Below are 26,012 nucleotides of genomic sequence, written 5' to 3'. Positions count from 1 at the left end.
TGAAAGATTTAGCATTTTGATGTATTATGAGGCACATTTTAATTAAAAAAAACCCTTCATAAATCAGTTTTTAAGAGATGTTTAGGGGGCCCCTGGGGATCTTGGGGCCCCAGGCAACTGCCTGTGTTTGCCTGATTGTAGGAACCCCCCTGGCAGTAATGAGACCAAAGAGTTTTTTAACTCTCTGATAACTCTCACCTCAGATTCCCAGGCTCCCAACAACTTCTTCGCCCGACTCTGCCCCTCCTCTCCACTCTCCTCTCCTTCCTCCGTTTCTGCTTCAGTTACCACCTCCTCCGTCTCCTCTTCCTCCTCCATCTCCTCTTCCTCCTCCTTCTCCTCTACATCCATTTCCACAGGAGTGGTCTCCACAACACTCGTCACGGTGGTCACCGTTGTTTCCACCGTTTCATGGAAAGACATCTCTTTGTCTTCCTCCACTGTCACGACTTCTGTGTCATCGTCAGCAGACATCAGAGCCTCTGGGGCCTCAGCTCCCTCCATTTGTCGACGTAAAGAGGCTTAAACATGAAAAGTAAATGAATCATGTTGTAAATCATGTGTATATTACATTTTCTGTTGTTAGCTCAAACCAAACCAAAGTCTATCGAGTAACATCTCACTACACTACATCAGCTAAAGGTCAACACAAGACAACATGAAAGTAAGGCAATGGAGCAGGAAAAATAGAAAAATCCTGATCCTGATCCTGCCATAAAAACACCCAGACATATTTTCTCCATGTCGCCCCCTAACAAATAATGTTATATGTAGAAAGGAGAAACGTGAAGAGGTAGGGCGGGAGAGTTACTGCTTAAAATACCAGCTGAGGTGCACTAGTTTGGCTGAGTGGTTAAGTTGAGCGCCCCATGTACAGAGGCCGTAGTCCTCGTAGCAGACGGTCTTTTTGGTTTATGTCTTTCCTCAGTTTCCTGCTTTATCTTTGATCTGTCATCTCAGAATTAAGGCGAAACTTAAAAAAGCTTTACACGACACCTCACTGATCACAGATGACCTGTTACGTCGTTGCCTCAGCTCTTGTTTCCAATCAAGGTCACCTTTTCAGCTCCCACAAAGTCAACGTGTTTGGGTTCTGGCCAACTTTGAGATTCTTTCTGGATGCTTTCATTTAGTTGACGATGTTTTGATTTTTTTGACATCGATGATATCTGATTCTGGCACTCACCTCGTCCGCTTCAAAGTTGTCTCTCGAACAGTTTCTCCTTTTTTAATCCGTGGCGCTTGGTTAGACTTTGAGTTTCCAGATTTTGACTCACTCAGTATCTTCTCTGAGTCTTCGTCCTGGACACCCTTTGGTTTCTCCTTCTCACTGACCTCCGGTTGATTTAGTTTCCAAACCTCCAAGCGACCAAACTGCTTCGTCGAGCCTCGACCGTCTACCGTGATGGCGGACTGTCTTCTGGGTGTCGTTTCATCGGGTTCCTTCTTATCACGTTGGACTTCCACATTTAGCCTCTCCTCGAGACCTTATCACCACCGTGCCCTTCATCCCAGTCACAGTGCCAGTGTGTGTGTGTAGTATCAAAACATAGACTCATACCTACTGTATGAGTGTGTGTAGGTCAAAGTGTTGAAGGTGAACAAGCTGAAAGGAATGTCAAATCTCCCAAACAAACTCTAAAAACCTCAGTAACACTTTATTTGACCAGAAAGTTAAAGTCTGTGATGTTGGTAATGATGAATGAGTTGGCCCTCAGTTTCAAAAACTACCAAATTTTCATTTCAACGCTGGACACAGCTCCTCATATTTCCATCCTAGGAAGGCAACCAGGATCAGTCTTTTCTTGCCTGCCCAGGAACCAGCTACCATCAAGCCCTTTGGTAACTGCATTCAGGTGACTTCCTGTCACCTGGTTTCCTTCTTTTCAACTCATCAGACAAGAACCCAGCCTCCACGCTGGTCCATTTAGCACAACCACCTACCCATAAAACTCTCTGTTTTATTTTGGCCCTAAGAGAGTCCAAGATCATGCCCAGTGAGCTCAGCTTCTCTTTTTGCAAGAACTGGTTAAATTTTTTTTCAGTTGCCCTAATAGTTAAAGAGTAGGGATGGGTAACTTTCACATTTGATTTTCCTTACATTTGGTAAAAAAAATATCAATTTGTTTAATAATAAAATGTATTTTTTTTCAACTTAACATACTTATTCTTTAATACATAACCTTGTAATGCTGTGTTGTGTCCAGCATGGAGAATCTCCTCTTCCACTCCCTCACAGTCACAAGGATGTGTTTAGGTACCAAAACATGATACCTTTTGATTTTGCAGTCAATGTTAAACTCTTTGCACACCATACGCATATTTTTGGTGTGAATATTTCACATGTTATTCATTTTTTTAAACCTCTTTTGTCAATGCAAGCTTTCACACCAGCAACATTATTTAGCTGGGCAAAATTGCAGCTTTTATTTTTTAAGACCGAGACCAAAACATTCAACGTGGCGGACCGGTTGATTGTGTTTTTTTGTGGATTTTGTTGAAGGGGTTAAAAAGATTGAAAAAGGAAAAAAAAATTGATGGATCAGGCTTTCCAGGATTAAGGCTCCCCACTCCATGAACCCCTTTCCCTCTGATTGGCCAGCCCTCTGGAGGCGTGTCAGGGGGTGGAGTTATGAGCAGACCTTGGTGTTTGGATGCCAGAGTACGATGCTACAGGAAGGAAACAACTTTAAAGCATCTGATTGATTTTTAAAAACTTCAGATTGTTTTTCACTGAACTACAACAACAAACCGCAAGAATCAGCAGAGCCAGGTCTGGAGTTACCAGAGTTACAACAGAGCAGAGACCGGACACCAATCAAGAGGAAGTTGGCCAAGAATCACAAGAAATACTTAAAATATAATCCAATAACAGTTGGTCTAGTTCACTTTTGGACTTCCAGAAACACCTAAAAACATGACCTGATTAATGAGGTCTTTGAACACATCATCCCTTCAGTGGCCTGGACAACAGCTGAGTCCTGATTGCACCTCGAGCCAGCAGCCATCCTCGTCTCACCCAGGATCACAGTAAACACGGCTCTCTGAGGACTCGCGGCTTTGGTGAGAATGTGTCTCTGCTCAGAGCTAAAGTGGGAAAGACAGTTTTCAGAAGGGGTAAGAAAAAAAAACGAAGGCTGCCTTGAGACCAGAAGCTGTGTCTTACGCTCTCCCTCAGATCTTGTTAATGAATTTGGAAACACAAAGCTTCTCCCAGGAGAGATCTGTGGGATCTCGTCCTGATGTGAACTGCTGGTTAAACCTCAGACTTCTCCAAACACCTTCCCTCAGTCTATCCTCACTGCTTTATGAGTTTATTTATTCCAACCTCATCTTATGTGGAAGTCAGCTGTGAGCAGACATGACTCTTTCTTTCATCAGCAGGTCAACCCTGAAAACAGCTGAGTGATACAATGTAAAATGTGTGGGCGGCTGAATGTCACACCGTCTGATGGAGAGGTGATGTGTGTTTGTATCAATTAAAGTGGAAGAAATGAGGAGGGAGAATGGGTGGTGTATTTACGCAGCGGAATAATAAGATCACGCGGTCAGGTAAACAGATGAGGACAGGAGAGGGGGGGAGGGTGGACGATGGATGGATGGACGAGAGGAGTGAAGACACGGGGAAACACTGAGGCAGGAAACAAGGAGGAGACAATAAAGACTGATTGGGTTCATTAGATCGTAAAAGTACGGTGATGACTTTTCAAAGCTTAAAACTTGAAAATAGAAACATCTATAACCGACACAACAAATCAAACTGGAAAAACAATTTCTGAAGAAATTTCTCTGTGAATGCAGAATGCTGAAGATGAATGACTGAAAATGGATAAATCAAAATCCTGAAAAGCTTGCGCTGAACTTCTGAATGCAGAAATCTGAAAAAGCCTGTCTTGAACTCTTGGATGAAAGGAAACAAATGAATGGATGAATCAATGGAATGGATGAATGAATTTAGAAATTTGAATGGCTGAATGAATTCAAAAGTAAATGAATTGATTTAAAATTAAAGAAAAAAATCTACAAAAATTATGAGCTGTCTGACCTTTGAAATGCTGTTAAAGTGTGACACTTTTTGTCCTGTGTGTGTTTTAAATCACGCAAACCTGTCACCTTAGGGTCATCTGAAGCCAGATGTTGCCATGGTGATCGTTGTTTACCAACTGCCCTTAGGGAGCTGGTTGAGACTGTTGATTCCCAATACTATACCAATGAAATCGTGGTCTCAAACTGCCAGAATTTATGACAGAATGGTAGCTGCGATCAGAGAAATGAATAGACAGTGAGAAGCCTGAGAACCTGAGGAATCTGCCCATGTCAGTTTCGTGTCTGTAGACCTAAAAATGTGTGAGCCCATAAAGAAGTTTGGTATCATCAAACTGCTGATCTTGAGGTGTTTTTGTGATTTTTTTTTTCTTTTGATTGTGTTGTTAAAACCTAGGACAGAATCTGGTCAAACTTTATAGGTAACTACAAATTACCCTGAGAGCACAGACCTCCACCAAGCGTATCGTGATTGTCACCAACACTTTAGTCCTACTTTAATGTTATACTTCCTTTCAGCAGACTGTCTGCTACAATTTGGTGTTAGTTGCAGGTTTGTACGATAATTTGTTTCCTGACAGTGTTGTAAATTATGATGACCCAGTACATGTTTCATATTCTGGATCTTAGTATCCAGAATATTGTCAGGATCTGGATCGTACTTAAACATCTGTCAGAAATTATGGTGACCTTGTCTTGTATTGTTTTGCAAAGCAATCCAACCATTTATGGTGGAGTTATATACACATATGGTGAAAACAGCCTTATCTCACAATGATAAAGAATGCTTAAAAAAAAATCCTGGATCCAGATGGTGATCCATGTCACCTCCAAAATTTAATCAGACCTTCCTTATCCTATTTCGAACATTTCCTGAAAATGTCATCAAGATCTGTTTGTTAGTTTTTGAGTTGTGTTGTTCACAGACAACGTCTCCCAAAAACATAACCTGGCCTAGATTAGTTTAAATCAATCCAGCCTTCGTGTTGAGTATTGATCAACACCAGCTGCTTCAAATTTTTAAACATCAATTTTTTAACGAAAATGAAACTTTTTAGTCATTATTGCCTTTACAGTGGCATGACCTAAGCTTTTGTCCTTGATGGCATTTTCCCCTTATATTACTTTTACTTTTATACTTTAGACAGTTTTGAAACCAGTACTTTTACACGAAAAAACTTGATACTTCAACTTCTACAAAAGTCTTTCTAAAGCCAACTAGCTATACGTCATCTTGAATGAATGTTAATACTTTTGACCCCTCTGGATAATGGTCACATTAATTATCTGGGTTTTTTTTATATTACAGGGTATATGCTGAAATCCTGAAGTTATATTCAATTCCTTTTCAAGACTTTTTAAAAAACCTTTCAAAAAGTCTTCAGACTTTATCCCGACTTTAAGCTGTTGTTGGCAACCGATCTGTGACAGTTGTAGTTTGAATTTTAACATGAATTGGGTAAGCTGAGAAGGAATAAAGCTTGAAAAAATAAAAGAAACTAAAGGCAAGTTAATTCCCATTCCCACAAAAAGTAGCAGCAGTTATTCAAGGATAACAAGAATTTTGTTTCGTCGTTGTCAAAATTTAGGACTTGTGCTTGAGATTGTATTTGCTTTCTATCAGTGTTACATACTAATAAACTACTGTACAAACTGAGTTTGTCGTCACATTAGCCTACATATATGTTGGGCTGCTAACGCTACGTATCGACCACGCCTCACAAAATCACAACTTTGCTTGTTGTCACGTCTCAAACAACAGCGCTACGTAACTGTGTTGATTAATACCTTACCTCATCGCGTTGTATCCAGTAAAAAGGTGATTTTAACAAAGAAAATTTGTTCCAAAACGACTGAGATCAGGGGAAGCTTTCTCTAAATCATAAGAATCCAAGATCCCAGATCATCAAAAGTCTGAGACATTTTCTTAGGAGGCTTGAGAAACTCTTATGCTCTAGAGTGAAATATATTTGAGATGCTAAAGCTTTTCTGGATCCTCACACTGGTCTGTGATGAGCGTGACGAGCAGATTGATCGTCCAAACAACAGGTGTGGTTATTTTTTGAAGGTTCAGACCCTGAAAACATTTTTAAACCAGACGAACTATTTCTGTGGCAGATATATGGAACTGTCTGCCTGGCGTGTCTGTAGTTTGTAATAGAGGTAGACCGATATATCGGCCGGCCGATATATCGGGCCGATATTTGGACATTTGTCTCTATCGGCCATCGGCCGTATTTTCTTTTAAAAAGCCGATTTTTGATCCGTTGTATAAAATGACGCAATTTCTGATCAGGCACAAAAAAGATGAGCACCTCAAACTTGTGGAACCACTTGGATACATTACATACTTTTGTTCAAATTATATTAATAAGTTTAAATTTCTTTTTTGACATTTTAAGAAGAGTGTGAATGTTTACTACTGCTTGTTACATTGTGTGTTTACTCAGACAAAATATTTCATTGTTTTGAAAGCTGAATAAATGTTCAGAGGACTGGACACCACTTGTTGTAATAGATTTCTTTTAGTTGCTACAAAAATGTGATAAATATATATTTATTTAACAATCGGCCTGAATATCAAATTGGAAAAACCGGCTATGCATATCGGCATCGGCTGCCCAAATTTGGAAAGCATCGGCATCGGCATCGGCCCACAAAAAAACCATATCGGTCGACCTCTAGTTTGTAACAGTCGTGAGGAGGGAAATAAAAATTCATGGATACGTTTGGAGTCAAAGCTTGAATACTAATGATATTTAATACCTCAGAACATTACAATTAAGACTTTTTAACACTTTTTAAGGGCCTTAATTTTCCCACAATTGATTTATTAACTTTTAGTACTTTCTAAGACCCCGTGGACACCCTGTATTAAACTATTATTCAAGAAAAATCCTGCCTCTTTACCTGATAAAGTTAAGTCTAGGTCAGCATTTTTAATATGGCTCCTTTCGACAGTGTTGTTCAAAACTCTGTTTCAGAAACTGATGGGTGGAGTCATAGATCCTGCGTCCTTATATCACACAGTCTATGGTGATGAAGAGTAAGTTTGATTATGCAAACTGCGGTCCATGCTGAAAAGCTGAAACCACCCGCGCCTTGTCAGCATTCACAAAGAGAAGAAGCAACAGACACAAGTTTCTGCCTCCTGCACATAAAAGGATGAAGGTTGCAGCTTTGAACAGGATTATGCAAACAACAATCTCCCGAAGGTTTTTCCTCTCACACGGTGTTAAACGACGTGTAACGTAAAGAAATAGAGTCATCAAATAAACAATGTGACAACGTAAGGGACAGGAGTCTTTGTTTTCTGTGGATAAAGGATGACGGCTGAATTTACATCAGTCTGAGGGGGATTATGCAAACAAACAGCCATGAGGAGGTCTGTGTGTGTGTGTGTGTGTGTGTGTGTGTGTTTATGGGTCTTTTAATTTGTCTCAAGAAGCTCAAAGTATTAAATACACAACAAGAAGGAAAGAGAGGGATACACTACCTCATCTGCTGGAGCTCACTGGGTCGCCAGGATTCACCTGTACCTGCTCACACTCACACACACACACACATTAAAGGTTTTTATCATGCTTCAAACTAAAATATGTGTTAAATATGAAATAAAATCATTTGCACTCACTGGTTTCAGGAGGAAGTCGTCTTCAAACAGCTGATGTCTTCATCACCAGGGGATGTGTGTGCAGTTTGTGTGTTTATGCTCACCGACTTAACAGCACCCCACTCTTACTCTCACACTTCAAACACACACACACTTCAATGTGTACAAACACCACGAATAGACAGCGTGTTATACGTACAATGCTGATCTGCTCCTGGGTCTTTCTGAGTCTTTGCATCTCTGGAGTGTCGGACACGATGCTGAACCCTCGACCTTTACTCTCCTCAAAGTCCTTCTTGTACTTCACCTGCAAAACGAAGAAAGTGATTTAAAAGTCTGATCTTTGGAGGGTGGTTCGTTTGGGCAAAGACAGAGGTAATCAACCAGTCAAACTTGACTCATAAACTTTCTTCTCAAGCAGCTACTCCGTGTTGAGATTTAATAATCGAAGTAACGCAGCGTCCCTGCGGAACAGAGATTAGACCGAACAAATTACATCCCTCAGACGATAACAACAAGCGAGCAGCAGGAGGTCACTCCGCACTCGACCTTTAGTGAAACTCTGCCGCTCATTCAGCCAGAAAGTCATCCTGCTGGTGTGTATCAGTCATCAGTATCAGCCCATTAACCCTCAGAGTTACATAAGGCTGTAAACTGCAGGAATATGACTCAGACTGAGTGTTTGTGTGTGTGTGTGAGTGTGTGTGTGCTCTGCTATCCTGCTCTCTGTGATTGTTCCCAAACACAAAGCAGATTAAAGCGGCATTCATCCATCGAGGGCTTCCTGCAGAGCTAATAAGACGAGCTGACGAGGTTCACCACAAGAACACACGCACTAAAAAGAGTCTATTACTGCTCTCTCTCTCTCACACACACACACACACACACACACACACACACACCTATCTATAGGGGATAGAAATAACAAGAATCCAAAAGTGAAAACTGATGTTTGGTTCACGGTCACTGAACAGTCGATGAAGGACGGAGAAATGATCAGAGGGATAAAACAACGACATAATGTTTGCGTTAAAGGTCCGATCATGTGACTGATCAACCAGTACTTTCCACCCAAACTGGGTCATTTCGTCCAACCTAGTCAGCAGACAACCTGACAGACTGGTTCTAGTAAAGGCGGGTACAAACTACAGGGTAATCAGGCTGATTTTTGTCCGGATCTCCCCCTTACAATCAAAGCCAGCAAAGGCCCGATCGTTGGATGTTTGCAAATGACATTGTGTGTGATTTTCCTGTGGTTTAGGGTGTGTTAAGAGTGATTTCTTTGGGTCGGAGCTGCTGGGAAGGCCTCCGATTCAGAGATTGTAGATAATGAACGTGTTTAATATTTGTGACTAGAAATCCTGTAGCGTGTGGGGCGCTACAAGAGGAACCGAGCAGGTACATTGTGTAACGTCACGCGTAACGTCACGTGTAATGGAGCAAAGTCAATCAAGACGAGAGCTGACTCAGATGACTGACCGAAAGGAGGTAAGAAATCTATCTGCAAATTGATGGTCCTATAAAAAAGTTGTTTTTTCACCAAGCAGTTAAATACCACACACCTCATGATGGGTAAAGGCAAAGAGCTCTCTGAAGACATTCACAACCTGATTGTTGCTCAGCATCAGAATGGAACTGGTTACAGACTTATATCAAAGCACCTGAATATTCCAGTCAGCACCGTTGGAGCCATTATTCACAAGTGGAAGAAGCACCACCTTACCATCAACAGGCCACGCACAGGAGCTCCTTGAAGATTTCTGACCAGGGAGTCAGAAAGATAGTCAGAAGAGTACTCAACGAGCCAAGGACCACCCTGAAAGTGCTCCAGAAAGACTTGGAGGCAGCAGGTACAATTGTTACAGAGAAAACAACAGGCATTGCACTCCACCGCCATGGCCTCTATGGACGCTCAGCCCACAAGACTCCATTCCTCAAGAAAAGGCATGTTGAAGCTGGTTTAAAGTTTGCTAAACAGCATCTTGACAAGCCTGTAGAATACTGGGAGAATGTTGTCTGGTCAGATGAGACCAAAACTGAACTTTTGGGCTGTCATACTACATACCATGTTTGGAGGAGAAATGGCTCTGCACATCAGCCAAAAAACACTACGCCAACAGTGACGTTTGGAGGTGGAAGCATCATGGCATGGGGTTGTTTCTCATCTCATGGTGTTGGCAAACTTCATATAACTGACGGAGCAATGAATGGAGCCATGTATGGGGAAATTCTTGATCTGAATCTGCTGCCATCCACCAGGATGATGAAGATGAGACGTGGCTGGACCTTCCAGCAGGACAACCATCCAAAGCACACAGCAAAGTTGACTCTCAAATGGTTTCAAAAAAAGAAAATCAATCTGTTAGAACGGCCTAGTCAATCACCTGACTTCAATCCAACTGAACATTTGTGGAAAGAACTAAAGAAAAGGGTTCACCAGAGGGCACCAAAGAATATTCCAGATTTAAAGACAATCTGTAATACTTTTTTCCTGTGTTATCGTACTTAATTCCACATAATCATTATTTATGGAACTGAAAGCTGTGATTTCTTTTCATGTGTGGATTATTTGAGTTAATAGTAATGTCTGGTAGAAATTTTGTTTGAATTGCATCTTTGGAAATAAATGTGATGAGAAAAAAGTTGACGCATTCAATACTTGTTTTCCCCACTGTATCTGTTTTTCGTTTTTTTTTTTTTTTTAAACTTCGGCACTTTTGGTTCAATCAGACAAGTACGGGAGTATTAAAGATAATACGGCATTAGCACCTGGTATGTGTTGGAGGAACTGTGACAGAAGGAGAATCTGGTGTGATGGATGTGAGGTCTGACAAGAGGCGGCTGAGTCGGACTTAAATGATGCATGAAGGTTGCAAAGGAGGAAGAAAGTGTGGTAGGGAGAAAGGCATGTTGGGAAGGATGCTTTGGAGGAGGAGATACGTGTTAATTAGGAAAAAGGAGGCACGTGAGGGTGGACGGATCTGTTTCCTGACAGATTGTGTAAATTCATGTCAGCTCTCCAGCAGTGAGACGACACCAGCTGGTCACATGACGATGATGATGACGATGTCACATCCCCTCCTCTGCACCTCCAAACAAGTAGGTCAGAGCTGAACATGAGGAGGTTTTCCCACAGTGTGAACGTTCACTCACTCTGCACACTGTCACCGTCTGTTATAATCAGTCTCCTCAGCCGCACCGGAGAGCTGCGGCGCTAATGTGGGGTGATTTTAACATCACCTCCGGGGACCACACACACACACACACACACACACACACACACTTGGATCAGAGAAGTAAGAAGAAGAAGAGGAGGAGGAAGAGGGAATGATTCATAACAACTCTCCTTGAAGTAATGAGAAGTAAAGCCTTTTAGGAGCACTGCTGAAGAAGTTACATAAAAAAATCGATTTGAAGTGATGCCCGATTTTCAGATTTTCCTAAAACATGTGAGGCGTGACTGTGAGCGAATCATCCAGCGTGTTTATTAAATATTTGATGTAAAAAACGTAGAGAACTTGAACCTTGCTGCATCAGACAGGAGTGTGATGAGAATACGAGGCAGAGAGAGACGAGGACGGAATAAATGAGAGAGTAAATCTTAGGTCTGCAAATGACAAAGTGGTCATAAAGTGGTTTTTATGAGGGCAGAGGAACACACAAACAAACACACACACATCGCAGGACAAACAGCATGTCCCCTTCTGCTGACTGCTGAGTGGACATCTGTCCTTTTGTACTGCAGTCTGTAGAGCTCACACACACACACACACACACACACACACAGGATGAGGACATATGGCACAGAAGTGTAGCGTGTTTCTTCCTTGATATGTGTTCTTTGCATCATTGTTTGTGTGTGTGTGTGTGTGTGTGTGTGTCAGTAAATGAGCGCAGTGACTCATCTCGTCTCCAGGAAGCTGTCAGAGCAGCTTTCTCTGACACACCTGAGGGTTTGTTTTCCTCATCATGTGGAGCCAGAGGGGCGGAGATAAGAGCCGGATATCTGCAGATGTCAGTTACACAAACACGATCGACTAAACCGAGATGATCCCAACGTAAAGTGGTTTATTTCAGGGGTCGCGTTAACAGATTATTCTCCGTCTAAACTGCAGCCAGCCACCAGGGGGAGTAGTTTTTGTGGCAACCTCACTTCCTCACTCCAATCACATGGCAGCAGCTCAATGCATTTAGGCATGTAGACATGGTCAAGACGATCTGCTGCAGTTCAAACCGAGCATCAGAATGAGGAAGAAAGGTGATTTAAGGGACTTTGAACGTGGCATGGTTGTTGGTCTGAGTATTTCAGAAACTGCTGATCTACTGGGATTTTAACCCACAACCATCTCTAGGGTTTACAGAGAATGGTCCCAAAAAGAGAAAATATCCAGTGAGCAGCAGTTCTGTGGGACAAAATGCCTTGTTGATGCCAGAGGTCAGAGGAGAATGGACAGACTGGTTGGAGCTATTAGAAAGGCAACAGTAACTCAAATAACCACTGGTTACAACCGAGGTCTGCAGAAGAGCATCTCTGAACACACAACACGTCCAACCTTGAGGCAGATGGGCTACAGCAGCAGAAGACCACACCGGGTGACCCTCCTGTCAGCTAAGAACAGGAAACTGAGGCTACAATTCACACAGCAACACCAAAACTGGACAATAGAAGATTGGAGACACGTTGCCTGGTCTGATGAGTCTGGATTTTTGCTCCACATTCAGATGGTAGGGTCAGAATTTGGCCTCAACAACATGAAAGCATGGATCCATCCTGCCTTGTATCAACGGTTCAGGCTGCTGCTGCTGGTGTAATGGTGTGGGGGATATTTTCTTGGCTCACTTTGGACCCCTTAGTACCAACTGAGCATGGTTTAAAGTCCACAGAAAAAAAAAGAAAAAAGGAAAAGAAAAAAAAGAAAAAATGACTAAAAAAAGGGGGAAAAAGAAAAAAAAAGAGAAAAAAGAAAAAAGGGGAAAAAGAAAAAAGAAAGAAGAAAGAAAAAAAGGGGAAAAAGTAAAAAAAAAAAAAAGGAAAAAAGAAAAAAGAGGAAAAAAGAAGAAAAAAGAAGAAAAAAGAAAAAAAGAAAAAAGAAAACAAAGAGAAAAAAGAAAAACAAAGGGTAAAACAGAAAAAAAAGAAAAAGGAAAAAAGACATAAGAATAAAAAAAGAGAAAAAGTAAAATAAAACAACAAAAAAAAAGTCCCCAGCCTACCTGAGTATTGTTGCTGACCATGTCCATCCCTTTATGAGCACAGTGTACCCATCTTCTGATGGCTACTTCCAGCAGGATAACGCTCCATGTCATAAAGCTGGAATCATCTCAGACTGGTTTCTTCAACATGACAATGAGTTCCCTGTACTCAAATGTCCTCCACAGTCCCCAGATCTCAATCCAATAGAGCACCTTTGGGATGTGGTGGAACGGGAGATTCTCATCATGGATGTTCAGCCGACAAATCTGCAGCAACTGTGTGATGCTATCATGTCAATATGGACCAAACTCTCTGAGGAATGTTTCCAGGACCTTGTTGAATCTATGCCACCAAGGATTAAGGCAAAAGGGGGTCCAACCTGGTACTAGATTTTTTTAATTGAGGGATAATTGTTCATTATGACAGATTTTTTGCGACCCTGTCCGTCAAAATAACGGACAATTAAAACATCTAGCTTAACGTCTGGTTTATTTATCAGTCTATCGAGAGATACGTCTCTGGGTCGAAGCTACCTGGCAGTTTCACTAAGCGTCTGACTCTGGAGACAGGAAGCTCACCTGTACCAGACGACCTGAGCGCTCTGAACAGCTCTGTATGAGCGGCCCACTTATAAACCATTAATATTTAAAGATCTCCATCAGCCGTCACCTCCGGCTCTGGAGCTCATTCTCTAAATTGAAATACAAACACACTCAGAGGATGTCAAAGCAGCTACCTGCTCCGTGAGTCAACATCTGAAGGCTGAAGTGTGTGTGTAGGTGTGTGTGCTCACCTGGCTTTGTAGCTCGCTCTGCTGTCTCAGTCTCAGATTCTCCGGTGTGTCAGCCACGATGGTGAACGACGTCTTGGGGTAATGTCTGAAAGAAGAAAGCAGATTCATATATCAAGTATCAAGTTTTTGTGAATGGTAGTTTTGGAGACGGCAGTGTTTTTTGTCTCTTCTTTCAAAAGCAGGTAAATGATTCATCACTCTGTTATTCATCACTTTGAAGCACCCATTGATTTTAAAAGAGATGCAAATTAGAAATCTGAAATGCACGACAAATTCTGACTCTTGAACCTTCATACCTCAGCTCCTGTGAGCCAAACGTTTCTGCTTCATTTCATGAATTTTGCACGAACAAAAGGGAATGTTTTCTTACAACTCTCAATGCTTTCTCACAGCATTTATCTGATCCTGAGAAGAATCAGACGAGCTAATGACCCAACACGACGACGTCAGCAGGAACAATGAGCCGTTAAGAGGTGTAGAAACTTAACCCTCCTTATCTCACATGACCTTCCAGCCTCCTGCTAATGACCTTCAGGGAATGAAACCCTGAGATCTAAAAACAGCTCCACTGAATCTACAGCAACTCCCACTCTCCACCTCCGGGAACTTTCAGAGGTAGTTTCACTGACAGCGCAGGAAGAGAAACCCTCTGAGTGGGTGTTTGGAAACTTCAGCCAAAAAAAAAAATCATTAGCCTTTGGGTATTTTCTTCTGGAACATTCCCAAACACACTCATGAAACGGTCGAAGAATTTTCAATAGCGAACACGTCCATGAAGCTCTGCAGATCTTTGCAGTTTGCTCTTGTTTTGCAGCTAATTGTGGACATGAACCGTTAGCATCTCCACGCTCATACGGATCTGCAGACTGACTGCAGATGACTGCAGACTGTGCATGCAAACATGTGAACATTATATCCTGTCAGTCCAGGGTGCAAAGATTTGGAACTGTCTCCCTTTATCAGTGAGGGACTGTCCAAGTCTGCAAACGTTTAAGAAACAGCTAAAACTGTGGCTGAGAGGAACGCAGTCATGTGAGCATGTGTGACTTATAAGTTGCTCATGTTGGTGCAATAGAGATTCGTGCAATACAAACTGGTGCAATAGGGGTTGGTGGAATAGAAGTTGCATTTACTAAAATGATGTGCAATATATATTTTTCTGTTTCTTTTTTACTTGTCAACCGTCATTAGGTTTGTCCGACTGTAGTTTAGTTTCTTGGTTGTATATGTAACCATCAATCAGTCTGCAGATGGAAATTAGCCCAAGGCTATAATCTGGCATATTTACATTAGTAAATATGTTCATTAATATGCACTGTTCCTTCTTTAAAATCAATTTTTAAAAAAATGAAAAAAAAAACACTGTTGTCAGCCACCGCCTGGTGCATCACTGTTACTGCACATCCATCAAGCTCATTTCCTTAAAAGTAGGAGATTGTTCTCCAAAAATGTCAGATTTTTTTGAAACAACAGCATCTCCACAGCACAGCCCATGATACATTGAGCACTTTTGCATCTGTTTACTGTATCTTCAGGTCTCATTTGTACAGGTTCAGAAAAAACAATCCTTTGTTTGAAAGCTGTCATAATTAAAAATTTGTAATGTTCAAAAAAACAAGATTTACAACCAAGTTAAAGGAACAGTATCGCACAGCAGGAGGGATAAACTCATTGAATAACTATAAAAGGACGGCAAACAGGAAAAATCAAAGTATATCTTTAAAGATATTATCAAATCTAAGATGTTTAGTATGTATGGGGATAAGAGTTGAAATAAAAAGTACTTCTTGTTTCATGAACATTAGGGGAGTCTACATATTTTTTGGGGAGGGGGGGTAATCAATAAAACTTTATATATAAAGCACTTTTTATGCACAATAGTTGCAACACAAAGTGCTCGACAAAAGAAAAGAAAAGAGAAGAAAAGAAAAGAAAAGAAAAGAAAAGAAAAGAAAAGAAAAGAAAAGAAAAGAAAAGAAAAGAAAAATAATAATCAAAAGTGACCTGTGACCCAACTTAAACACACACACAATCCTCCACCTTCAACCCAGCAATCCACACCCCTAGTGCACAAGGTGAACACAGTTTCATTAAAATCCCTGCAGGTGGGGCACAAATGAAGTGGACTTTTGCATATTAGCTTATTGCTCTTTAAATTTTTGCACTAGGTGACTTGCAAATGATATTTATTGAGGGAAGGGACAAGTTCTATTTTGTTGTACTTAATGTTTTATTTTTTTGTCAGAATGAAAATCATATCAAACCAATTCTTTGAATTGGGGTCTTCAAGCCTTAAAAACAAAGGAGTGAGAATTGTCACAACAAGCAGGAGTTCAGACTGCTGCAGGGAAATTTTGCTTTTGATCAGATGTTCAAACAAGTGATTACAGAACATTTGGAGCTCCCCCTGCTGGCTAGCTCAGTATGGGTTATAAAGCTCATCTCCTCCATGTTTATAGAACAAAATCCAGGGTGAATAAATGTTTCTAAAACACATGTTTCTTTCAAAATGATTGTTCTAAACACAGGGATTTATCTTCAGGTTTATTTGAGCTCTGATTTTTTCTCTGATGCTTTAAAAACTTGTTAATGTCCTGAGTGACAGCTCTGTTGACCATTAAGTGTGTGTGTGTGTGTGTGTCAGCAGCATATTCAGCAGCACAGTTTGACCACTCCACCAAACTGTCCTTCACTCCTCTCCTCTTCTAACTTCAACTCTTTCTGCCTCCCACGCTCATTTTTAACATCCACACTCTCCCACACACACACACACACACACACACACACACACACACACACACACACACACACACACACACACACACACACACACACACACACACACACACACACAAAATATTCCAGCTCGTTCTTTTCAGTGTGGAAATAAGTGTATCTGTCCTGTGATTGGTTGAGGTGAGAGCTTCAGATACAAAATCAATGATCAACTCAATATCACTAATTTGATATTTTCCTGAAATAAGATCATTTTCTTAAACGTTTACAAACTTTGACTGATGAAAATCAGGAACACAGCTAAAACCTTATTCCTCTAAGAGCTCCCAAAAATTGACTGTGTCCAGTTTACACCTGCACTTATATTATGGGTTTTACGGTAATTATCATTAAAAATAAGAGAGGGTGGTAATTATGAGGATTTAACTGCTGCTTGGTTAAAAAGAAGTAGAAGTTCATCTCATTTATAAAACAACATCCATGCACAGGTGTGTGAGGTTACCAAAGGTCACTGAACACTGGCTGCACTGTGAACTGATCAGGGCAGTGAGCTGTAATACACACCTCTGCTGTCACCCAGTGATCCCTGTTTGACCCTGAGGCCGTCCTAACCATAACACACACAGATACACATTCAAAGACCACAGCTCAGATGTTTCACTAACATTCCTAAAGCAACAAACATCAGTTTCATGTTGTGACGCTTTGTTTCCGTCTCCTTCACAGCTATTATCAACATGACGGTGTCTTTAACTGATAATTAGTGGGAGTTCATAAACACTCATCATGAGATTAACTCGTCTTTGTGTCTCACAGTGTTTGTCTCTTCGGTCACTGTGAGTCGACGCTCATTATGAGTCTGTAACAGTCAGGAGAAGCACAGAGAGACCCACAGGAGGAACTGAGGCTTGAAGACAGTTTCAGAAATGATTCTCAGTGTGTTTGTGTCAAAAAAACAGAGGTCAAACTGAGCAGACCTTTCTAAAGCTGGCTGATGCCACCACAGAGTCAGAGAAGGACTCCAGAAGAGCCCCCTCCATGATGAAAGACCTGAGTCTCCTGAGCAAGAATAGTCTGCTGTGTCCCTTCTTGCAAAAAGGGTTTGAATTATCTGAAAGTTTAGTGTCAGTGTAGAGGGGAGATGGACCAGACATGGATCTGGTGAAATTTGACTGTGAAGGTGAAATAACAACAACAGGGCAAGGATCATGAAGTCTGATTATGTTTTCCCCACCATGTTTTCAATAAATGACAGAAAAATATTTCACCTTTTTGGCCACAATATTTGTGAAATTAGAGTCTTTCCACACTCTTTTTATTCCGTTTTTGGTTTTGAATTTAAAGGCATACAAATGCCAGAAAAAAATAATTAAATAAAATAGATTAGTGAAAAGCTAACAAACTAGAAAAATGGAAAACAAGCAAAAAATTTACCATTAATAATAGCAGTAATAATAATAATAATAATAATAATAATAATAATAATAATTATAAAAACAACAATAATAATAATAATAATAATAATAATAATAACAACAATAATAATAATAAAAATGATAATAATAATAATGACAAGAAGAAGAAGAACTATTATTATAAGATGACATAATACTAAAAATTAAGATATTCAAATAAAGTAAGAATATATACTTAAAAAATTAAATATAATAATAATAATAATTATTATTATTATTTATTATTATTTTATTATTATTATTATTATTATTATTATTATTATTATTATTATAAGATGACATAATACTTAAAAATCAAGAAATGCAAATAAAGTGAAAATATATACTTGAAAAAATAATTTTAAAAAATAACAGTAAATAAAAAAATAAAATATATACATATATATATAATGAAATGAAATTCTGACATCACGACAGCCCAACTTTGAGTGACTGATCTCCAAGTTTCCTAACACTATCAGAGCTAGCACAACTTACTCACTCCATTTGGGTTGTAAGACATGGTTTACTTACAACTTTATCTCCATTTACTAGATCAAAATACTCAAAAATGCTGTCACGCCATAGTAGGACACTGTCATCTGCGCTTGTTTACATCCAGGTAGTAGAGCTTTGCATCAGATACTAAGTGGAGCAAGAGATGGGTGCACATTTCTCTTCATACTGCCTTCATACTTCACAGAATCATAACTTTGAGAGAATATAAAGGGAAAACAGCGCCCTCTATCTGCCTGGGGCTGTAAAGTGAACAACAAGCTTATAAACTCAACAGGTTAAAGATTAATAAATCAGAAAAACAGAAACTAAAGTCTGCTCGCTCTTTAAGATAACTTCCTGCTTCTTTCTAAACTGACCCCTCTCTGTCGTTTTTTTACAGATCGCTTATTTTCTGTCTTTGACTCACAGACACACAAAGGCTTCCTGTCGAGGTTTAGTTTGCCTCTGCAGAAAAACACAGCCAGAGGCAGTTTTTACTGTGTGTGCGAAAACGCTGGCATTTCTTTCAACTAACAGTCCCTTTGTTTCACTTCTACTCATAGTTTACAAAAATACACACACACACTCTCACACACCCCCGCACATGAACGCACACACACCAATGTTCCCCTTAAGTTTCACTTCACCTGTTACCGTCTCTACTAGCAACCATGGATGCTTTGTTCGTTCAGTGCAACCCAATCCTCTGAGACAAAGAGCTGCACTGTGGGATATTTCACACACACACACACACACACACACACACACACCCACACACACACACACACACACACACACACACACACACAGCCAGCCAAGGTAACTGTGTGCTGGCCGGACAAGCAGCTCAGGACAAAAACTGTGTTTGTGCGGAGTCTTTAACAGCCAGATGACGTCCAGACGACAGCAGCGGACAAACAGGCTGCTTGGCTCGCTTCTCCTCACAATCTGTGTTTTTAACAGCAACAGCAACTAAATGGAATGGGACCCTCTGAAATCTGATTGGCCAGGCCTGGTGCCAACAGAACTTTCTGAACTATAGGTGTGTAAGTGCTTTGTCTCTGTGACGTCATGTTTGGAAAGGTAAACTCAACCTAACGTACAGTTACCTCGGAAAGAGGCAAACAGGTTGAACTGAGCACAACCAGCCTTGACTCTATCTACAAGCAAGTCTGAGTTGTCAGATATGATATATGAATGGACATGATATTCCTTTATATTCCAGTTTTATCTGTGAAGTTTCCCCTCAACCTCAATTTTTGATTTTTTTTTTTTTTTGAACTCTCAGATGCTGCAGAAATCTGACTCTTTCTCCAGACCTGTATTTCACACACTTTCTCATGCTTTTCAGAATTCTAGTAAGTTAAGTTGATTAGACATTTGGCATAAGTTTTAATTAATTTCATTCTATTTTATTTATTTTTTAATTGCTCTGGTTTTATGTTTTATTCAACAAGAGAGGGGAACAAGTGTGACCCCGCATGCCAACAGTTTGTGGTTATTTATGACTGTTGCACAAGATAGTCTTTGAAGGGTGCTTTTTCCATATGTTTTAAAAAGAATAAATAGGTACATAGATAAATAAATAAATAAATAGATAAAGTAACAAAGGGTATTTTTAAGAAAAAAGACACATGAACTATTTGATTTTTTTTTTTTCATGAACATTTTTTCAAACATTTGAAAACTGCAACTCATCCCTACCAATTATGCTGGACTCTCACTTTGATTTTGTCAATTCTAAAGATTGGTAAAATATATATATATATATATATACATTTATAATACTCAGTCCACCCCCCATTCCATACGTACAAAAAGACAGTCATTTTTATGCCCAAAATTTTTTTTCTGAACCAGGCTTTAAACATGTTCAAATCTCCTGTTAAGATCAGCTTTTTACAATGGGTGTGTATGTGGCCTCCAGGGCTTTTGAAGCCAGCCCCAAGTGGATAATTGGGGTACTGCAGTTAGGGATGGGTACCTTTCACATTTGAAACGATACAGTGCCGATTTCCAGTACCTGGCAATCAGTATCGGTACCCAACGGTGCCAATTTTTGGTACTTTTGTGAGTTCATGTGTTAAAAAAAATATAAATTTGGTAAATAATAAATGTAAATTCTTTTCAATATCAAATATTTATTTCTCAATATATAACCTTGCAATGCTGTGTTTATGTCCGGCATGGGAAATCACCTACTCTTCCACTTTCCCACAGTCATAAGGATGCATTTAGGTACCTCAACATGGTACCTTTTGTTTTTTACGTGAATCAGTACCTGGTACTTTTGACAGAATTCGGTCGGTACATATAACATAACCTAACTCAGTACCAATCCTTACCTTCAGTTTTTAACACTGCCACATTTTGTGGTTTTCTGCTGCTGGCAGTTGGGGTTTTTTTTGTCTTATGATGGTGTTTGCATTGAGACTTGAAATTTTTAGTTCTTAAAGAGTTGTGCATTAGTTGTACATTTATTTCAAAGTTCATAAAATGTAAGGAGGGTAAGAGCTATCTGATACTTTAAAGGAAGAGAAGCAGCTCTTCAAGGGTGAATAAATACTCCTCATTCCTGTGGGGTTTTTTTGTACACATTTATGCCTGAATAGTTAGTTGTTGTTCCCTTCATATATTCAATCCCTGCTTTGATTCATTTACAGACCATTTTTTATTAATTTTTTTCCTCTATAAGGTTTGCCAATCAATGATTTAAATACTCTCCACCCTGCATGTCTGATTACCAGCAGCGCCTGCCATATGAAGTGTGAGATGTGTAACTTTGGTCTGAATAAACCAAGCTGTAGATGATGATCTGACACAAATACAGGACAGAGAAACCAAGGGGGGCAGGGCAGGACACACCAAGAGAAGTCATCTGAGCTGAAAGAAACGTGTGTTTCTCCAAAAGATCAGATTAAATGACCAAGATCCTGAAGCTGAAGAAACTTTTTAATCAGCTCTTCGAGACAATTTGTGCTAACTGTAAATGAGCAGCCATTATGGACCTGAATGGAGACAGAAAACTTACTTCACACACACTCTCAGTGGAGTAAAAAAGAAAACACACACACACGCACACACTGATAGACAAACTCTAAGGTGTTCAAACCTTCGTCATTCATGCCATCGGCTAAATATAGCAGCTACCAAAAAACACAGGAACAAACTCACAAAAACAAATGCGCACATACACAACGTACACACACACACACACACACACACACACACACACACACACACACACACACACACACACACACACAAACAGTGTCCTTTTAACTGCTTCCAATAATACCCTCAGACACATCCTGCCTTTCTCTTACTGCTCGGTTAAGACACCAGATTTACAATACAACAGTCATTGTGTGTGTGTTTACGTGCGTGTGTGTGTGTGTGTGCTGCAGTGCAGTGGGTGTGTTGTGTGTACAGATTTAGATTCACTATTGTCTATACTGTTTCTGTGGCATTTGCTGAACAGCGACAGTCTCCGGCTCCTGCAGCGATGACGCACAAAGTCAGATTGTTTCGGATCCAGAATAAAAAACTTTGTCTTTTCACATTCAAACTAAAACAATGGATTTAGTCACTTTCTGGTTTTATTGTTTATCATCTTTTAAATTAACTATCCTTTGCTGATGACACAGAAGGGAGATCATCGTTTGACGTCTGACCAGAAACTTGAATTGAAAGAGGTCAAACTTTTTGAGACTGTTAATCTGGTCACATGGTTATAAAACAGATTTAGGGCCTGGTTTGCCTCCCTCAGAGATCAGAAGGCGTGGCCTGATTTGGGCCTCATTGTTAACGATTATTAGTCCAAACAATCCTCAAGTGTGTGGATCAAATGAATAAGGCAGGATTCATTGAGCTCTCACACCTATGGAACTGTTGTCATGAACTTTTAGTGTGTTATGTAGCAATATTCAGTGTATATTAAGAAGATTATGATATTAAAAATTAATCTGAGCTGTCTTCATGGGAGTTGTCTCCCATGATTTTAAAGGTCTCATATTATGCCAAAATCACTTTATTAAGTCTTTTAGTGAAATTTGTGGGTCTTTGGATTTCCTTCCAGCTCACAAAATGTGATATTTAATGACAAAACCTGTACTTAGTAGAGCTTGTGAATGTAAAATCCTGACCTAAAACGAGCTGATTGGAATTTCGGGGGTTTGCCGACATCAGCGACCCCCCCCCCCCCCAATCTCTCCAGCAGCGGGGAGGGGAATGCCAAAGTTGAAGAGCCATCACTGCTCTGTTTTTGGCTGTAAACGGCCACATAGTTCCATGCACAAGCTTCCCATCTCTGAAGAAGACAAGACTAAGTGTCTAGAGTTCATTTATCAAGGAAATGTTCCAGCTACACTCAGTAAAACTGTGCATGTGTGTGCTAGTCACTTCACGGCCAACTGCTTTTCCAACTTTGGACAGTCCAACAGAGGGCTAGTGAATAGACTGGTCCTGAATCCAGGCGCTTTACCAACCATCCTCCAACAAACCTGGGACCCTGGAAATGTGAGTATTTTAAATGCTGTGTGCTGTGGAGCAGATGTAAGAGCTTTTCCTCAGTGTCCCCCTGTCTCTGTGTTAGCTTCAGGATGCTAACTTTAGCTGCAGTTAGCCTGTTGTTTTAGCCTGTAATGTTACGGTAAATGAGCTTTGCTGTTTTCTAAACATTGTGCACTCGGAGCTCGTGGCGCCGCTCTCAGTGACGTGGAAGAGCGGGGCGGTAGCAGCGGTGGCTCATTTACATATGAAGGCCACGCCCACTAAATCAGAGCGTTCTGAACAGAGGGGCTATGAGAGCCTGGAAACAATGCTGCTGTGCTGGATTTATTGGCTTTTTGGACCAAAACATGTTACTACCATTTCACGAAGACATCAATGATCTGTATTAAACTGCAGAAAAGGAGCAGAATATGGGACCTTTAAGAGTGCTTAAGATCAAGAAATATTCCATACTGGGAGGGATGGCTCACTCTTCAGTAGGGTTGCAAGATTTCATACCTACAACTTTTGCATTTTGTTCTGAATACTTGATCCTACACACATCAGCTTTGAGGAGCAGTAAAGCATTCTGTTGATTGTGATGTTGGAATAAAAATGTCTGCCGTGTGAGTTTAGTATGTTGTTTCAGCTCCTTTAATGTTCAGCATTTCTGTTTTCTCTCCCTCAGATGATGGAAAACAGCCTCTAATGCCAGACACATGGTGGAGCAGGAGGCCCGGCTGTGACGGAGGCCGAGCCAGTCACACCACAGCTCCCAGTCCTCCTCTTGTCAACAACTCCAGCAGCACACTGAGAGGAGGATGGAGCCGCATGTTCAGATTGAGGGAAGATGGAGACGGTGGATTTTTGTGCACCGGCTGATGAACAGCAGCATGGATGCTCTTTTGATGAATCACTGTGAGTAAGACGGAGGAAGAGGAGGAAGAGAAGCAGGGATGACAGCTGAATGTGTGTTTGAATGTGTGCTTTTCTCCAGGCATGTGTGTGTGTTTGTTTGCTGGTCAGTCTGGCCTCTCTCCATGTTCCTGCGTAGGTGTTGATGAATATCTCAGTGTGAGCTCAGGACAGACTTGGCTCCTGTAAACCTCTCTGAAGGTTCAGGAGCACAACAGGCAAACATAAACCAAAAGGCACACGCTGGATCCACTGAGCGCTGATTTATCGATGCAACAAAGTGAAAGGCGCACATTTCACATGTAGGGAAAGGTATCATCTCATTAGAGTAAAGACAGGAAACCAAAGTAGCAGAGAACACAGGAAAACTCTGCCATAAAAAACTCAAACATTAGAGAAGATTCACCAAAATAAAGCAAATTTCTTCTTGGGAGCCAAAACACACGCTAAAACCTGTGCAAAAGTGCTTCTTTGGAGCCAAAACACGCACAGAACATGATGCTTTTTGGTGACAAAACACGCACTTTAGTTCCTGTTGGAAGCCAAAATGTGCACTTAAGTGCCCTCTGGAGACAAAAAACCACACTGAACTGTCCTTCTAGATGCTGAAACACACATTGAATCACCTTCTTGGAGCCCCCTTGGGATCCCAAAGGTATACTTGAGTCCCTCTTTGGACACATAACATGATACAGTGCACTCTTGAGAGCCAAAATGCACACTAGAGTGCCCTTTTTGGTGTAAAATCAGATGCTAAAGTGCCCTCTTTAGGAGCAAAAATGCACGCTAAAGTGCAGTCTATGGGTGGCAAAACACATGATAAAGTGCCCTCTTAGGAGCCACAAATTGTACTAAAGTGCCGTCTTTGGGTCAAAACACCAGCTTATCTGACCTCTTGGGATCCAAAGAGGCATACTTGAGTCCCTCTTTTAGAGACAAAATATGATAAAGGGCACTCTTCAGAGCCAAAAATGCACTAAATTGCCCTCTTTGGGAGCAAAAACACACGCTAAAATATCCTCATAGGGGCAAAAGGTGTGCTAAGATGCTTCTTTGGGGATAAAACACGCACAAAACACGACACTTTTTGGTAACAAAACATGCACTTTAGTCCCTGTTGGTAGCCAAAATGTGCACCTAAGTGCCCTCTGGAGTGGTGCAAAAACACATGCTCAAGTGCCCTCTTTGGGAGGAAAATGCACGCTAAAGTGCCCTCTTTGGGGGGCAAACCACATGATAAAGTGCCCTCTTTGGGGGGCAAACCACATGATAAAGTGCCCTCTTGAGATCCAAAGATATACTTGAGTCCCTCTTGGGAGTCAAAACATGATATAGTGCACTCTTGAGAGGGAAAATGCACACTAAAGTGCCCTCTTAGAATCCAAAATTGTAATAAAGTGCCCTCTTTGGGTCAAAACGCTTGCTTATCTGACCTCTTGGGATCCAACAGGCATACTTGAGTCCCTCTTTTACAGACCAAACAGGATATAGTATACTCTTTAGAGCAAAATATGTGCAAAATTGCCCTCTTTGGGAGCTGAAAAACGTGCTAAAGTGCCTTCTTTCAGAAGCAAAACACATGCTAATGTGCCCTCTTAGAAGCCAAAAACTGTGCTAAAGTGCACTCTTTGGGTCGAAATGTCTGCTTTTCTGCCTACTTAGGACAAAAAGGCATACTTTAGTCCCTCTTGGGAGCCAAAACATGATACAGTGCACTCTTTAGGGCTAAATACACACTCAAGTGCCCTCTTTGGAAGGCAAAAGTTGAGGTAAAGTCCTTCTTTGGAGCCAAAGCTCAAAGAAAATGTGATGTTTATGGAGCCAGAACATGCACTTTGGGGCCCTCTCAAGGCAAACAACACACTTAACTGCCCTCCTGTTTGCTGAAACACATTTAATTGCCCTTTTTGGGATCCAAAATGCACTCTACAGTCCCTCTTGAGAGCCAAAACATGTTACAGTGCACTGTTGAGAGCCAAAACGTGCTTGAGTGCCCTTTTGGGAGAGAAAGTGGCGCTTAAGTGTCCTCTTTAGACACTAAATGCACACTAGACTGCCTTTTTTGGAGCCAAAAGACACACTCTCTTGAGCCAAAAACACATGCTAACAGGCCCTCTTGAGAGTCAAAATGTGTGCTTAAGTGCCCTCCTCGTTAGAAAACTACAATCGCTAGTTTAAATATGATAATCTGCCTATTTATGTGAGAGAAACCTATGCTTAAGTGCCCTTCTGGTTAGAAAAAACAATCTTTTAGCTTCAAAAACTGTTTGAAGC

At 40.7% G+C, this 26,012-nt stretch overlaps 2 protein-coding genes across 3 annotated transcripts in view; both read right to left on the bottom strand.

Annotated features, from left to right (window-relative positions):
• The window catches only part of LOC141807827 (uncharacterized), a 74,334-nt gene extending 73,345 nt beyond the window's left edge, over positions 1-989 (bottom strand). Inside the window, exon 1 of the mRNA XM_074694044.1 lies at positions 199-989. Within this exon, the coding sequence (XP_074550145.1) occupies positions 199-504 (306 nt within the window). The 5' untranslated portion in view covers positions 505-989. The remainder of the gene's footprint in view (positions 1-198) is intronic.
• A 6,753-nt stretch (positions 990-7,742) lies between these two features.
• Positions 7,743-26,012, bottom strand: part of LOC141807428 (LIM zinc-binding domain-containing Nebulette-like) — a 36,318-nt gene continuing 18,048 nt past the window's right edge. For both annotated transcript variants that reach the window (XM_074693446.1, XM_074693445.1), the window contains 2 exons: positions 13,645-13,729; positions 7,743-7,964 (listed from right to left, as the gene is read on the bottom strand). In XM_074693446.1, the coding sequence (XP_074549547.1) occupies positions 7,758-7,964; positions 13,645-13,729 (292 nt within the window). In that variant the 3' untranslated portion in view covers positions 7,743-7,757. The remainder of the gene's footprint in view (positions 7,965-13,644; positions 13,730-26,012) is intronic.

This window comes from Halichoeres trimaculatus, unplaced genomic scaffold, assembly GCF_033239565.1.
Source record: "Halichoeres trimaculatus isolate MK-OKI-2021-1 unplaced genomic scaffold, fHalTri1.1 fHalTri1_scaffold_18, whole genome shotgun sequence".
Classification (NCBI taxonomy): domain Eukaryota; kingdom Metazoa; phylum Chordata; class Actinopteri; order Labriformes; family Labridae; genus Halichoeres; species Halichoeres trimaculatus.
The sequence above is the reverse complement of the archived record's forward strand: the minus strand, read 5'-3'. Positions and strand labels throughout refer to the sequence as shown.